Source organism: Trachemys scripta, chromosome 4 (assembly GCF_013100865.1).
Source record: "Trachemys scripta elegans isolate TJP31775 chromosome 4, CAS_Tse_1.0, whole genome shotgun sequence".
In the NCBI taxonomy this organism is placed as follows: Eukaryota; Metazoa; Chordata; order Testudines; family Emydidae; genus Trachemys; species Trachemys scripta.
The window spans coordinates 44,491,877-44,509,506 of NC_048301.1; the positions used below are offsets into that span (position 1 = coordinate 44,491,877).

Here is a 17,630-nt window from a genome sequence, read left to right on the forward strand (position 1 = left end):
AGGGGCAAGGACTGTCTTAATTTTCATTTCTTGATTCTCAGACATTAGGGACTAACATAGGATAGGGAAGCAGGACCAACAAGAGAAATCCTGGGTTGTCTGGTGGCCCAGTTTAGGCTGGTGGGGAGAAAAATGGACTTGGCAACTGTTCAGCAGTTCTTCCAGAACTTACATCCTGTAGTTTCAGCTGTAAAAAGCCCCCCAAGATCAGCCAGTGCTTCAGCTCCTAAGTCCAAAACTTGAAATCTGGCATTTTTAGACTTACTCACATTCTTATGGAAGTTAAATAGAAAGCCCCGACAACAATTCTGTAGTAAAATGTGAAATGCTATTTTGATTTATATAGACTTTTAAATAAAAATAAAATTAAAAACTGCTTGTACAAAACTGATATAGGTCATGCAATTAAAAATTATGCAAATGAAAGAAAAATTAACTTGATAAATTCAAATAGTGGAACAATTTGAGAGGATGGACAGTAATGTAACCCTTCTACATAGTGCAAAACTGATTATTCTAACACATTCTTCATCATGTCATTCAAGTTTCTATGATTTGCATTAATCCTCAGCCTAAAGGATACAGTTGTGAAAGAATTAGAATAACTCAGCTGGGAACACTAACTCGTAACTGTTATGCAAATTTTATTTCAGATTCACATTTCCAGGTTATGCATCAGAAACTGCGATTTTGCTTCTGAGCTACAATATAAGAAAAATAAACAGAGAGACAAAGAACTTGCCTAACTTCATTCTGAGCCAACTTTCTTCTGGCTTGTATGATTGAATTTGATTCCTGATATATATTTTTTCTCATTTCTCTTTCCTTTTAAAGCATGATGGAATCAATTTTTGCTCACTCTCAGTTTTTAGAAAACTGAAATTCAAATTGAAATATATTATCAACTTTGGTCTTTCAAAAAAATTTCATTTTATTTCCTTTCTGAAACTCTCATTCCTTCTAGGAGTTGATCTCCATGTTCTTTGCATGGGAGCATGGCCTGCAACAGTGGCTTCTGGCAGAGAAACAAATAATAGTTTCAAAACAGCAGCAGCCTGGTCACATGATATACACAGGGAAGAAAAAAGGAAGCACTGCCAGGGCCTCAAACATTGAGGTATTTAGAAGGGTGGAAGGGAGGGCAGATAGCATTTGTGGCCCAACACATTGGGGATCTGGGAAAGTTGGGAGAGAAATACGTCCCCACTAAACTAAATAGAAAACTGATCTGGGCGGGAGCAGGAGATGCATTGCTATTGGAGAGTCGGGGAGGGTGCATAAGGAAATATCGCTGCTAGGGAAAGGGGCAGTACTCTACCCGAGGTCAGTGCCAGTTAGGTTATAAAGCCACCCAGGAGAAGTGAAGTAACTCCTCTCTTTCATACCACATGGACTGGCTACCTCTGTCCTCCTCCCTTGCCAGTGAAAGCACAGGGGTTTCTGCCAGCAAGGGTATGTCAACACTGCAAAAAAACACAAAACCAAAACAAACTACAGCAGTGAATCTCAGAGACCATGTCTGCAGATTCGGGCTTGCGCTCTGGATCTAAAAAATAGCCATGTCGATGTTCTGGCTCAGGCTCTGAAGCCCAGCCTGCTCCCTGGACTTCCTAGCCCAAGCTCCAGCCTGAGCTGGAATGTTTACACAGCTATTTTTTACTGCTGGAGTGTGAGCCCTAGTCTGCAGACCTGGGCGCTGAGATTTGCTGTCATGTTTTTTTTTTCTGAACATACTCTAAATTTCTCCCTTCCTAGGCCCCTGTCTGCTAGCATAGCCCATTCAGGACTCCCTATCTTCTGTGAATTTGCTGGGGCTGGGGGGGAAACAGTGAAGGAGGGGAGGGGGGGTGAAATCACAATCATAGGCAGATTTCCTTCTAGGACTATGTCCTCTGGCTTTCAGACATCTTAGAGGTGCAGGAGCAATCTTCTCCTCTGGCAAAACCAGACTTTTGATTTTCAAAAGTGCTTCAGCTCCTCCCCCACTTAGTAGGCGAATGTACACATACAAACACACACCTGACCTCCTTCTACATCAATTTTATATCATCATAAGATGACTGTGATGAAACTACTTCATCAGTTAGAGTATGTAAATTAGAGAAGAATCAGGCCCTATATATCTATAAGTAAGCATATACACATATACTCACTCACCATTAGATATGTATACATACAGTCACTACACTTCCCAGCCCCACAATGCTGCGGCTCTCTAACTGGGAGTCTGCTCGTGCACGGCTCTCTGCTTTGGCAGCCCTTGCTCCCTGCCCTAAGGCTCTGAGTGCCAAGAGGTGCTTTCCTGGCTACAGTGTGTGAGGGAGTCTCTTGGCAGGGGCACTGCTGCTCTTTAAGTGCCTTCATATTATGCTGCCTGCAGTTTTTTAATATCCTTTTGCACTCAGTGCACGCCCCTAGAGTGGATAATGGTATTGCTGATGCTCTCTCAATTTCAGGATGACAGATTCTGGGAACTTGACCCACTGGCCAGCAGGGATTCACGGGTGATGTCCCAACAACTGGCTGAAGCTAGTCACATCCAGAGGAGACATGCAGTGGGTTCAGCTCATACCACTTTTGCACTCACTGACAGGCAAGGGCTGGGAGCCCACAAGGACAAGGCTAGAAAGAAAGTAAACAGGGAGGTCACCAAGCTATTCCTGGAGACCCGGAGTTCAGTCAGACAGCATAGGGACATCTGTTTACAATCAGCCGGAAGTTCTCAGGGATGATGGCGTACATTTGTCAGATGGAGGTGCTCACATACGGCTATGGAATGTAAGGGTATATATTGGGCAGGTGTTACCATAGATACCATGCAGGGTGGTTGAGTGTGGGAGTGGCCAGGCTAGTCACTGGCACCCCCTGTGGCCAGTTTCCAGTGAAGTTAAGGGAATAAAATGAGCAGATCCTAGAGAGAAAAGATCTGAGATTTTGGTGATGGACCGTGGGTGAGACCTTGTGGCCTTTGTGGGCCCAGGTGCCCACCTGATGCACCCTCTATCCCTCTTGCATGGGAGAGGGTGCTAGGACTCAGAGAGAGAGATGAGTCCTGGAGAGTAGGCTGAGGAGAGTCTATCCCAAGTTATGGGTTATGTGGTAAGGAGTCCTGTAACCCCTGCACTGGTTTCAATTAAATGCCTGGTATAGGACAGTATGGGTGATGGACGGGTAGCACCCGCCCCATATTAATGTTTAATAAAAGTTGAGGCCTTCCACTTAATTCCATGCATGTGTCTGTCCTCATTTTGCTGCTTAGTCCACATCAAATGTGTTTGTATAAATACGCCTCTACCCCGATATAACGCGACCCGATATAACAAGGATTTGGATATAACATGGTAAAGCAGTGCTCCGGGGGGGTGTGGCTGTGCACTCCAGTGGATCAAAACAAATTCGATATGACGCGGTTTCATCTATAACACGGTAAGATTTTTTGGCTCCCGAGGACAGAGTTATATCGAGGTAGAGGTGTATATACACACACATACACCATATATGGTGTTCATGTTATAGATCATTGAGCCATACATTTATACTGCTTCCAGTGTTCATTATTTTCATGAGTCTCATGGTATTTGTTTTTTTTAAATCCCCAGTTCCTGGAGTCAAATGAGTATGTGAAAATCTCAACTTCCTTTTAAAAAACGAGTAAGTTTCCTTCATGGTTGCAGAAGAAAGTTTGAAAACATGAACCAAGTACATTCTAAAAGCTCTGATACCAGAATACAAATAACTAGAGGGTTGCACACTTTGTTGCTTCTGTAGGGTAAGTGCAGTAACCGTCCCAGGACCCCCTTGCATTCCTCCATTCCTCTCCAAGCTCCCTGTGTGCCAATCCTCCAACCCCTGCTATTTCAGGGACTCCTTGCAATCACCCACTCATTCCAGGGGCTTCCTGTGACCCTCATCTCCACCTTTTGCCATCATGACAGGGGTTCTGTGTGCCCCTCATTTCTCCACCATGCCAGGGGCTCTACATGCCTCCCCTCCTCCACCACATGCCAAGGATGCTGTATCCCCCATCCCCATATCATTATGCCTTCTTTCTCCCCATGCCAGGTGCTCTGTGTGCATCCCATTCCTTTTCTGTTTGGGAGAGAAGTCTTCCAGGGTGTCAACATTTTTAAACTGTATTCAGAAGAGGGGCAGAGCTGAGATGGGGTGCGTGTGTTATGTTGAAGGCATTAATGGCCATCATCAACCGCTTCATTGACCCCTAGATAGTTACAGACCTCATTAAAGCTGGAGGGTCTGTTAACCAGATGCCAGGGGCTCTTTGTGTCCCCCACACACCTTTCAGTTTTTCCAGTTTTCACCAAAATCAGTAGGGTTCTGCCCATAAATACCTAGAACATTTCCTGAAATTTTCAAATTGATCAGATTCAGGGTTCAATTACATTGCAGGCAAATAAAGAAGCAGACAGTCAGAGAAATCCACTTAGCTGAGTGCCCTTGTTCGCTTGGCCAGAAAGAACCCCAAAATGTATTATATTTTTAAAAATCTCATTATTTTGAGCCAACATTGTGATTTTTTTGAGGCCTGACTCATGATGTTTGAATGCTTCGAGTTGCCACATATCTTGGACAGCCTCATCTGCACTCTGTTTGCTAATCCATCCCTCACATGGGAGATGTGTAACATTTCAAACTTCGAACAGCTTTAGACAGTTGACATTAAAATTAAACCAACCTGCCACAAACGCGTTTCCTATTTTCTCCCCACAGGTGGGATTCTTTCTACATTCCTTCCCTTAAGAAAAGCCCAATTTCCAGAATGAATATTTTAGCCCTGGACTCATTATACAATCTCTCATCGCCCTTCAAAGAAAAGAAATAGCAACCATATATACACCACTGGAGAGAGGAGATCTCCAGCTTTTCAGTGGAACTCAAAGCACTTGCTAGTTGTAGCCCTAGTAGGTCATAAGATAAAATGTATTACTTTCAGTTTAATTATGTATAGAAAAGCTTTTTATGTACTTCCCCCCCCAAAAAAAACTTATTTGTTATACTTTTTCTTCCTCAGAGGCCTATGCTGGATTTATGTTAATTAGCCTGGTTTTACGGTAGGAGAGAAAAAATTCAACCCAATAAATATATTTTAAAAACCTCAAACATTTCTTAAATATATTGCACACCCAGAATACATGATAGTGCCCTATAAAGATTTTATTTCCACTCTGGTACTCATTTGGGATGACCCCAAAATCGAATCCTAGAATATCACTCACACATATGGTGGCCATTCCAAACTCATACTGATACTTCTTTCAGTGTTTGCATATTATATATTTGCATATCTTCAGAATCTGGTCACTTTCTCTCAGTGTTTAATGGCAACAGAGAGATACAATTTGTTATTCCACAAAACTTTCTAGATTCAGCCCCCACTCTGTGAGCACCTTCAGACCATTTACTGTACTGTTTACATTGCACTGAATGTAACCTATTTTGTCTTGAGTTTGTATTTGTAAGCTCCTTGGGCATAGATCTTGTTCTTTGTCTGGCACACTTGCCCAGTTTGTAAAGCATGACACAATCTGGGAATGCTATATAAAATGACAGTCATAAGGCTAATATGTTTCTAATTATTATCACACTAACAAGTCATTTCTGACGCAGGCAGAAATAAGATGAAGGCTTCTAAAAAGGCAAAGAAGGATTTTTCAGGGACAAGAGGGGAATATCCATAAAGAATATTTTTAAAATGTTTTTCGTGTACTTTTCCCATCTGGCAAGTAAGCAGTCAACTCCACTAACAGAGGTTCTGTGGAAAGTACTCAAGTGGTAAGGTTTTAGCAGCAGGCTGATTCAAATACAGCAGAATCTGTAGTGTATAGCATAGCTTGGCGTGCAGTGAGAATCAGTAGTGAGCTGACTAAGTGGTTTGAAATGAAAACCAGAGTCAAATAGGGATGCATACTCAGTTCAATACGTTTCACTTTATATTTAGAAACATCTTGTCCAACTCCCTAAGTAACACTGATGGAGGCTGCATGATATTGGGGCAAATTATCATCTTGACTTCACAGAAAATATCATCATGATAATGTCTACAGAGGAATACAACCAAAAAGCATTGGACAATCTGTATACAACAGCCAAACAATGGGGATTAAAACTGGATGAACAAAAGATAAGAATAACAGAAATAAAAAAAAAAAAAGAAACAGGCTAAGTTAGTCATTTATGCTGTAGATGTCGAACAAGTAGACAGCTTCTGCTTATTTGGGTTCCATCATAACACATGGCAGCCAGCGTGACGAAGATATCATCAAGTTGAAAGTTATTGCAGCAGAACATTTGTGTGCTTGAATAAAAATGTTTGGAACTTCAAATCAGTGTCCATGACACCTAAAACCAGATTATATAGTACATTAATTTATGGTTGTGAAACATGGGTGCCTACAAAGCATCTGGAGCAAAAGCTGCAAACATTTGAAATGAAGTGCCATGCTGTATTCTAGGCATGACAAGGCTAGATAAACTAAGAAGTGACAACATCTGTAAAAGACAAAGTGTAGTGTGTGACTACAATCATCAAAAGCCGCCAACTGCAATGGTTTGGCCATGTTGCTAGAATGACCCCATACCTATTGCCTAAAATTGATGTCTATGGAAGAGATACTCCTGTGGGAATTCTGCACCATTGCACAAGCACAGAATTAATGCCCCCCACAGATTCCCCCCTCCCCCCCGACACAGAGTAATTTATTCTGACAGGTAGGCAAAGGGAAACTGAAATTACACCTTTCTTCTGGCACCACATCAGCCCCTGGTGGGAGAGAGGGAAGCTGGCTCACAGGCCAGAGCAGTTAGCTGCAGAGAGGTAGGGGGCAGAAGCTGCATTCCTCACAGTGTCCTGCCTGCAGGGCTAGGTGAGGAGGCATGGTATATTGGGGGGGGGGGGGTGGACAGACCAGGACACACAGGGCTGGTGGTAGGGGGTTGCACATACTAGGGTTCAGAAGGGGTAGTGAGGGTATAGACTGGAATGGGGATATAGGAATTAGTGGGACGACAACATTGAGCCAGGGGCTGAATGGGAGTTGGGGTGCAGGGCCACATGGGGACAGGGGGAATGCGGGTGACTGAGAAGGGGTTCAGGAACACAGGGGGACATGTGCAGATATCCCTGGCTGAATGGGGAGTGGTGGCGCAGGGACACACAGGAACAGGGGCAGATGTGCTTGACTGAATGGGAGAGGCTAGGGGTCAGCCAGGATCTGCATGGGGGAGGCTCCTCAATTCCCTAACAATACCCCCCAAAAAACACCTGTTCCATACTTTTCCCATTCACACCCAACAACCCTCCAGGTTCATGTCCAGGCTCCTTCCCAATAATTACTTCAGTCTCCCTCAGCTCCTCTGTTATCCCTGACTCCCACAAGTCTTTGCACTGCTTCTGAGGGGTGTGGGAAATACAGTTCTGTGATGTAATTTAAATGAATTATTACTCAAAAGTTCTGTATTAATATGCCTAGTAAGGAATCTATTTGTCAAAAAACATTTCCTGAATCTTTTTTTGTTGTCTGTACTGTTAGAGATATTTGAGGACAGGTATTTTGAAATAAACTACCAAAATAATTGAAACTGGCATGATTATATGGTGTTATTTTGACAGGTAAAATATGCAGAATTTTAAAATACCGTGTTCAGAATTTTTAGTTTCTTAGCAGAGAATTCTCCCAAAGAGCATGGTGAGAGAGACCGTGGACATCAAAGGAGACAGTGGTATAACAGAATATAAAACCATCCAGGGAACCCCCACAACTTGCTCCAATGGTGGCTCAGAATAGATGCAGACAGAATCCGCTCATAACTTTGGCCCTACCCAACCTTGGTGTTGGGAAAAGGAGATGAGGATGATGAATGGAAGTGGGACAGAGTAGGGGTTTTTCACTTGTACTATTTTTGCTAGTGAAAATAATGAAATTTCATGTTGTGTCAAGTTTGTACATTCTTTTATATAGACCTCTCTCATTTTACCACTAAAATATAGGAAGCAAAAAGGGAAGATATCATACCCTCTCTTCACCCTCTAATGAACTTGTGTCCAACGTGTCAACAGAAAACTTCATATGTGAGATTACTACTAAAGGTAGCACACTGTGCACTGGGAAAACTAGACACACCCTCTAAAAAGGTTTAAAGAGCACTGAACTACTAGTATCACTGTTATTACTTAACACAATAAATCTTGTTCTGATGGCAGCAAACAATAGGATTTGGTTAGTGTTTGATTATTTCAGTTTGCCTCTTTTCTCAACAATAGGAAATATAAGGAAGCACTACAAATCAGCAAAGAGACTTAGGCGTACTCTGTATTACAGAAGAGGATGTCATTATTATACTGGCTGAGTCTTGGAATGTAGTGTTACTAGTTTGTGACCAAAAAAACCTCATGTACTGAACATGACACTGACCCCTTTAAGTTTTATATTCTCTTCCTCAGTGAATTTGTTCAGGCCCAAACTAGTACAAGTGGCTATCCACCGCTATTATAAGCTGATTTATTCCCCAATGATAAACAGAGGTGAAACCGCAGAAATGTTCAATTTAACTTTTGAGAGTAAACTTAATCCCTTTTTATTCTTTATTATTATATTGACTTCTACAAAAGTTATGGAGGTAATATTAAAAGCTGCATTGTAGCTTTTCTTGATGACGTATGTATACACACAGGACTGAATTCTAAATGTGCTAGAAAAAAGCAACCACTTAAGACATCAAGGGAGAAATGGCATTTACTGGTCAAAAGTTCTCTATTTCTAACCTTATAAAGGACTCTATAACCTAGTTACTAGTTGGTACTGAAAACTAAGGTCAGAGGACATTATTTTAATTCAGTTTATAATTTCATTCATTATATATATATATAAAAATATAAATATAAATAAATAAATACCATACAATAATCATAGATTATCAAATACCGTAATCAAATTAGCATTAAAGTGTTAAGTGAAATTAAAGGTCAGAACTTAGTTAACTATGTGGTATATTCAGATATGCTGGCAGTAAGTAATATTCATGTGACTGGAAGTTAAGTATTTGCATCAACAGACTATAGTCTATTGTCTGCTTTAATGTCTGCTGCAGTGGAACTTTTTAATGTTAGAATAAAAGTGTACTCTGAGTCTTCATGCTTAGAGACCAACTCAAATTCTGAGCTTGAATTTTTGAAGTGGCATGATAAAAAAGTAAATCAAATTATTTACTATTTTCCAAGTCCTTTCTAAGTGACTAATGTTGTTTTGTAATGCATTATTTCTAGTTTACTATAGTGTATCAAGGAATTGCTAAACAAATTAGTTAAAAGAAATACTAACAGATTCCGTGGAGTTTCTATTGACTAATAACCAAAGGCAAGGTTTTCAAAAGTGCCAATGAGATTTAGGAATACAAGTTGCTTTTGAAAATCTTCCCAAGTTTTTAATAAACATAAGGAACATGGGAAGCATTAACGGCTACTAGAAACCTGCAAATGGAATCTCCATCTCAACTGAAACATTGTGTGGAGATACAGAAGACAAGAAAAATACTGTGTAGTTGCAAGTTTTTTTTTTTTTTTTAAATCGGTAACAAACTAGTCCCCTTCTGTTTTAAATGAACACAGCATTCATGTATCACTGCATTATTTCTACATACCATGTCCCTTGTAATAGCTATACATTCAACTTTCAGATTTTCTTCTTGTACTGATGTCAAGACTTCTGCAACTAATCTGTTGCCAGTATTGTAGGCTGATAAACTAGGAGGTCAGAATGAAGAGAAATAGTAATACAACTGCTCCCCCATAAAACAACCTAACTTCTTCACTGGACCACACAGCAGTTCCCTTAGAGACTAAACAAATCCAGTGATCCATGGAGAAGTTTTTCACAGGCCTCCGAAATTAATGAGAGAATGGCTGTCCCCTCCATTAACTAATGTAGAATATAAAGGCAATAAAAATTCTGCATTACATAGGAGTCTAGAAAAGGAAACAGTTCTAGAATTTAACAGATTTTGTGTTTCCTAAATTAATGCAGCTAAAGCTAGTTAAGTGCAGATAATCAAGACAGCAATAGTCTCTGTCCAAGGGTGCTGGAACAAATTGTATAGTGGAGGTGCCGAGAGCCACTGAACCACGACGGAAACCACTTCAAGGCATGCGGTGCAGCAGCACCCCCAGCATCCCTAGTTCCAGCACCTATGGGTCTGTCTGTTTTTTGGTGAATGCATTGCTGCATCACAACTTTTTGAATTTCATCAAGAACACTGAATGAGAATTACTATACAGAAAAACCCCCCAAAGCAATAAAGAGCAGAACTATTGAAACAAAACCATATTAGCCATGCGACCATCTTTATTAAAAGATACTTCATGGCACTGAGTCATTGTTAAAAAACAAACAATCGCAGGAGATGACACCTTGCATTTTGGAATAGGGCTTGGAGATCAGAAAGGTGGGAAATCTAGAAAAGAAATCTGCTAGCTTCACACTGTTTGGAATTTAAGGCCCATGGAACATGTATAACCCAAGGCAGTTATATATGTTCCTAACAAATACCTAAGCAGTAAGGCCATTTCCTTACTTACAGTTATAAAGCCATGCAGAAAATTTCCCCTATGAGTCATCACATATACAATAATATAAATGATTTTACCTGTAATAAACACGTAGTGTCTGAATTTCTTCTTCTAGTTTTTTATTCTGTTGAACGGCAGTCTCTCTCTCTTGTTGTATAGCTAGCAACTTTGCCTGCAAATAGATAGGTGATAATTATTTAAGAGAAGACTTGCTGTTTTAAGCACAATGAAAAAATACAGCAATCCTTTATGAATGTTAATTTCAGCTCTATTGTAGGTTTGATTATACACAAAATGGTAGTCCTCTGTAATATTACCCATTTATTCAATACTAAAACATTCTTAGTTAGTTGGTATACTATTGTAATTGTAAGTATTGACATCTTTCAGTCGGTAATGTTCTAAACAAATTTCCCTACTGCTTTTCTATATTCCTAGTTCTCATATTAATTTCTTCAATTTTATCCAGCTGTTTGTCAACAAATATATTTACATGGTATTCAGAATGCTAAATCTTGAACTAAAAATACTGTTTTTAGAGTGCTAAGTAAGGGTATTGACCAGTTCCTGTGATTGTCTGAGAAGAGGTCTGGAGAAATAAGTGCACATATGTTTCATATAGCCCCATAGCTTAATCACTTAAAATCTAGTACTAATAGTGATTTAGGACTCCCCAGAGCACTCAGGTTTTATATCATTTATTTAATATCTCACAGGATGATTAGCTGATTTAACTACAAATTATGACTGGGCTTGCATTGCATTTCTATCATATATGTAAGTCTGAGCACTAGGTAGGCTTCCCTACCATTCAATATATTTTTTCTTATTTTGAACATTATACAGCTACTGCGGATCAACCAATTACCAGAAGTCATAGGACATAAAACCAAAAAGGGTGTGTGCAACTCCTTAGTGTATTACCATGTGTGAATTCTGTCAGCGTCCCTGGCCTTGCACCCACTAACTCCCTGAGGTTGCAAAAAAAAGGTCTCAGTGAATTCTAGACACGATAGATGAGCTGTGCATACATGGAGTCGAAGAATATGTTTCAGGCATTGGATTGGGACTCAGTAGATCTAGGTCTGCCAGACTCACTGTATGTCCTTGAGCAACTCAATCCCTCTGTGCCTCAATTTCCCATCTGTAAAAATGGAGATAATACTTCCTTTCATCCACCTTTCTTTTGTGTATTTAGACTGTAGCTCTTCAGGGCAGGGACTGTCTTACTATTTATATGTACAGTGCCCAGCAAAGAGAGGCCCTGATATCAGTTGGACCTCTAGGTGCTATTATAATATAAACAAGTTATAATAAGCTGTTAAGGGAATAACAAGCACAGACTATTTTACAACATGCACAGTTTCTTTTAGCCTTGAAAGAAAAGGGTGTTAATGCTTAACCTCTCAGTAACACTGATTTAGAGCTCCTGATGCTGAACGGCAATGCACTTTGCATTAGCACTTGGAGCTGGCAAGCCCTAACTCGTGGCACTAAGAGGTTAAACTACTCTCCAGGTGAGCTGTTTAAGTCCTGAGCCTGGTGCTGCTTACAGCTTTGCAAACAGAACTCACAGAACACAAGAATGTTAGCCAAACCAAGCTATTTTCTATAATTATACCGTATTGTCGGTGAAACAACATACTTAAAAATTGGAAAAAAACATGCTTGAATCAAAGTAGGTGGTTTGTTCTAGAGGCCAATAATTAACATCCTTGCCAATTTTCAGCGTACTGTGAAGTGTGATTGAAATGGTAGACTGGAAGGAAATGTTTGCAGCAGACACACCTACGCACAGAGAGATTAACGGCTAGTCTCTTTAGGGAAGTATACAAAAAAGTACACCTAGCATTCAATTCACACTTTTCAGGACAAAGTTCAGAAGACATTGGGGCCTGAGACTCTTATTTATGCCAACTTTGTACCGGTCTAACTCCACTGATTTCATTGGAGTTTCACCTGATTTACACCAGCATAAGTGAGAGGAGAATCCAGCTCACTAGACTTAATATAGTCAAAAATAACAAAAACACAAAAGTAATAGGCATGTTGCCAATCTTCTCAGCATGTGATTGGTGGGGGTGGATAACAAAACATTTCAGCTTGGGTATGTGATCATGACAGGGCAGGGGGATTTAGCTGGGAGTGGGGTGAGAGAGAGAGCAAGAGCAAGCACCACACAGTGAGGGTACTTATCTGGGATGTGGAAGACAGGTTCAAGTTCTTGCTCCAGCTAGTCTAGGGTGGTCTTTCTCCTCAATTGCGCCTGTTGGAGCTATTCCACTTGTATAAGTAATCATAGCTCTGTGGTTATAGAACTCACCTAGGATGTAGGAGACCTGGGTTCAAGTCCTTGTTCCGACTGATTTGGAGATTAAATAGAGGAAGAGAAAGCCCTGAAGATTGTTTCAGTAGTGGATAGGCTCAATGGTTTACACTTGGTACAGCTGTGGGGTGATGAGGACATATAAATCTAAGATTTCTTTCTACTCCCTCAATCCTGGAGTTAAATGAAAACTGGCAGCACTTAGCCAGCAGAGAATTGCCCTGCATTACAGATACTCCCTTCTGGCCTAGGTGTGCTGGCTCCATACCCTACACCCACTGTCCCCATCTAAGATGTGGGAAGGTGTCCACTGCATTTATACTCCACTAGCAGAAGGTCCATTAAGGGCCCAAAGCTAGTGGTGGAATTTAGACCTCTCTCACAACAGATCTAAGCAGAAATGGAGTTAGAGCTGGCCTGAGAATCAGGATATTGTAACTGGCTCCCTGACACAACTCTCCTGTGCCCAGCAGAGATCTGGTGTCCATAAACATTTAGGACTTAAATAGCTGAAATGTTTGAACACGATGGAAGGTTGTTACTGTGCTCCAGCAACAGAATTTTGATTAAACTGAGGAGAGAAGTGGGCATGGAAAATCAATGTTAATTTGACCTAGGCAGCAAATTTTACAGAGTTCTGATCTTTCCTCCTAAATTTTGAAAGTGGTACCAAGATTCATCTATGTATATCTTAATGATCGACGTGATAGTCACAAAATAAAGGACCCTGCATACTGCATTATCTCAGACTCATAGACTTTAAGGTCAGAAGGGACCATTATGATCATCTAGTCTGACCTCCCGCATGATGCAGGCCACAAAAGCTGACCCAACCCCTTTCCCTTGACTCTGTTGTTGAAGTCCCCAAATTCTGTGATTTAAAGACTTCAAGTCGCAGAGAATCCTCCAGCTAGCGACCCCCGCCTCATGCTGCGGAGGAAGGCGAAAAACCTCCAGGGCCTCTGCCAATCTACCCTGGAGGAAAATTCCTTCCCGACCCCAAATATGGCGATCAATGGAACCCCGAGCATGTAGGCAAGATTCTCCAGCCAGACCCTCATTGGCCATTGATACTATTTACCAGCGATGGCACGCTGTTGATTATCTGGGGATGCTTTCTAATTATTTTAAAAATGATCAACATACTGAATAAAATTCTGACCCCTTATCTGCACTATGGGATATCTATGGCATGTTACACGCATGTATCACATGATGAACTCCTCTTGACATCAAGGAAAGCTTCTCATGGGGAATAAGGCTCCAGCAAAGTACTTAAGTATGTGCATAACTTTAAGCCCTTGAGTAGTCCCATTGAGTTTAACGGGATTACTTACCCACTGAAAGTTACGCACATGCTTAAGTACCTGGCCGAACCGGAGCCATTTTGCAGAACTAATTGCAGAACGTATAATAGAGTTCCCAAGTGGTGAGGACAACTGTGACTTTATATTGCCCACACAGGCACAATTTCTGAAGAGTACAAGGAAAGAGATGTAATCAGCCCTCAAGTGGTTGCATATCTAGGGTTAAATCCTCAGCGCTGCCTTTGGTTGCTTTGCATTGCTGAGGTAGATCAAAGCAGCCAGAAAGCTATCCTAAAGGGGCAGCTGATGAGTCCCCCTGGCCTGGGTGGAACAAAGTTGGTGTCGCTGGCTTATGCCACCTGTGCCCCCACTTGCTGGAGGAGGCATGGCAGGATTTAGGGGATGATTCAGATTCATTGACTGTCTGACATTTCTCAGGGGCACAAACGGGCTAGATCTCAATGACCTATTAGTTTGTATCTAGAAATTGTAATCAGCAGGAACAGCAAATTAAACTGTTTTACTCTGCAATCTAAGACCATGCTCCCCAACCCAATCCTTACTCTGTTATTTAGGATTGTTCAGGGATATTTGCAGCAGACATGTAAATGACAACACTGGTAGGGGTCTGTGTTTTGCATTAGTCTTAAGGTTGCAGACAACAAATCCTGCATTAGAATTCCCCGTCTGTCCCACAGGCAGGGCCAGTGCTACCATTTAGGCAAACTAGGCGGTTGCCTAGGGCGCAAAGATTTGGGGGCGCCATAAAGAGGTGCCCCCAATTTTTTTTACAGCGTTCCTATGCCCCCTTCCCAAGCGCGCAGTCGCCGCTCCACTTCTCCCGCCTCCCAGGCTTGCAGCGCCAATCAGCTGTTTGGTGCCGCAAGCCTGGGAGGGGAGGAGAATTAGAGCGGGGGCAGCGTGCTTGGGGAGGAGGCGGAGCAGAGGTGAGCTGGGGTGGGGAGCTGCCGCATGGCCTCCCAGGCCGGGGTGGTGGGGAGCTGCTGTTGAGGTGCCTCAGGGTCGGGGGAAGGGAGCTGCCGCAGGGCGGGGGGGGGAGGGGCACAAGGTGGAAGTTTCGCCTAGGGCGCGAAACTTCGTTGCACCGGCCCTGCCCACATGAATGTTACTGCTACATCACATGATCATTCATTTCTGAAAAGTTCGGTCCTGATTCAGAGTTATGGAAATAGGCCAGAACAAACATTTTCCAGATAGTATAGTCAAGGAAGAATATGGCTTTTATTGCTCTACCAAATAAAAGGAAAGGGCTGAACAGCAATTTTGAGCAGGTAGTGTACACATGATTTGTTTCATTGTAATAAAAGCAAATTGAGTCTGATGCTAGTTAAGCCATGCAAAGAAAGATGTTTTGCAACATTTTGTTTATGCCTTTAGCCCCATAGTCTTCCCTTATATAGTCACCTCACACTGGGAAGTGCGGCATAAAATATTATAGCAAATATTTTACATGTAGGAGCTAACTATATGCCCATAAAAATACTACATGCGAATTCTAGTATGTTATCACATTATGGAGGCAAATTGATATATGAAAAGTTCACATTATTCTGAACAGTTACCTTAAGAACCTGCCTATTTTATCTTAGATACATTGATAACGTTTCCTCAGTATCTGCAGTAACATTTTTTAATATCCTATACTTTAGGAAATACCTGAAATATTGCAAATACAGAGGTAAAATGAGTTAGTTATCTCAAGTGCAATCCAAGGCAAATATGCATGATTAATACATGGAATGTACCACCCAGAAATATTTTATTGCATATGGTATTTCTGAAAAACTAAAGGACCATTTTAATCACACAGTGAAGTGGTATAGGGTGAAATCTTGGCCCTACCGAAGTCAATGGAAGACTCCTACGGACTTCAGTAAAGCCAGGATTTCACCCTTAGTTTCTGTGGATTTAAGCACATAATCTCTAAAGCCCAAAAGTCACACGTAATCTATTCAGCACATATGGATTATTACATCTGCAAACTAGATAGTTTATTTCAGGCAGAAGCCCATCTTGGTGTCAACAAAAGTGCTTCAAGTGTCACAGCATCAAGTAGTGCATTCAAAACCAAATGTCAAATTGGTTTCTGCAGGCAGGTAATGTTATATGCAGAGATGATAAAACTATTTCTACCTGGAATCAGTTATTATGAAATCTGGCTGCAGGCAATTTTTTAAAACAACAAGAATCCTGTATATGGAGGCCTAGCAAGTAGTTTCTTGTATCACCAATCATAACACAAACTGTGAAAAGGTGAGAATACCACAGACTCCATTTGCATATATCAGCAAACAGTTATTCAGAACTGTAAGGTCTAACTGATTTAGAAGCCTGTGTCTCTATTAGGCTCCTCAGTGCACGAGCCACTTTTGAAAACAAGACTTGGGCTCCTAAGTCAGTTAGGCCTTGCAGTGCTGAGTGAAGCACCACTTAAACACCTTTTAAAGTCTGGACCTTTGTGCTTGTGACAGGTGCTAGCTTGATATCGCAGGTGACAAAGTGGTGCAGGAAAGTCAATGTTGATACCTGGTGTCCAAAGAAAGGGCTTCAGTAATATGTGATATCAAGTTAGCACATGTCACAAGCACAAAGGCCAAGACTTTAAAAGGTAGTTAAGTGTAGCTCCCCACAGCTATTCAAGGTCTAACTGACTTGGGAGCCTAAGTCTCATTTTCAGAAGTAAATTAAGCACTGAAAGTCAATGGGACTTAGGCTCCTCTGAGCTTTTGAAAATGAGACTTGGGCTCTTAAGTCAGTTAGACGTCGCAGTGCTGAGCAAAGCAATGCCTAAATACTTCTATAAATCTGGGCCTAAGTTTGTTTGTCATTCCCTGTTCCAAAATACACCACCACACATCTCTCTTGGAAATCTTAGAGTGACCAAGGACCAAATGGCCATATCAAATAAGTGAACAATCCCTCTAGCATCCAGATCAGGGTTGAAGTACATTGATGGGGGGACCTACAGAAGCTAACACTGCTGCTGTTATAGGTTATATTTAGGCTTGGATTTCACCGTACATGCACAAACAGATGAAAAATATTTCCATCAATAATCAAAATTTAGTTATGCAAAGTAAGAAAAATGCTGTTTAAGAATTTGTTAGAGTTTGATTTAAGCAGGTTTAATTTGTGTATTTTGATGTGATGTTGATAATTTGTGTTTTAATGGTTATAAAGCTTTCACTTTTAAAATCTCAGGCCTTGGCTACACTTACCCGGTAGTTCGACGGCTGGAAATCGAACTTCTGGGTTCGACTTATCGCGTCTAGTCTGGATGCGATAAGTCGAACCCGGAAGTGCTCGCCGTCGACTGCGGTACTCCAGCTCGCCGAGAGGAGTACCGCGGAGTCGACGGGGGAGCCTGCCTGCCGCGTGTGGACCAAGGTAAGTTCGA

General features: G+C 41.4%; 1 protein-coding gene across 5 annotated transcripts in view; it reads right to left on the reverse strand.

Annotated features, from left to right (window-relative positions):
* MIPOL1 (mirror-image polydactyly 1) overlaps positions 1 to 17,630 on the reverse strand; it is a 291,843-nt gene that overhangs the window by 76,482 nt on the left and 197,731 nt on the right. For 4 of the 5 annotated variants that reach the window (XM_034768596.1, XM_034768593.1, XM_034768595.1 and 1 more), the window contains one exon: positions 10,657 to 10,751. In XM_034768596.1, the coding sequence (XP_034624487.1) occupies positions 10,657 to 10,751 (95 nt within the window). Of the gene's footprint in view, positions 1 to 5,936; positions 6,358 to 9,654; positions 9,758 to 10,656; positions 10,752 to 17,630 lie in introns of those variants that run through there. The other variant, XM_034768597.1, reaches the window with a different exon arrangement.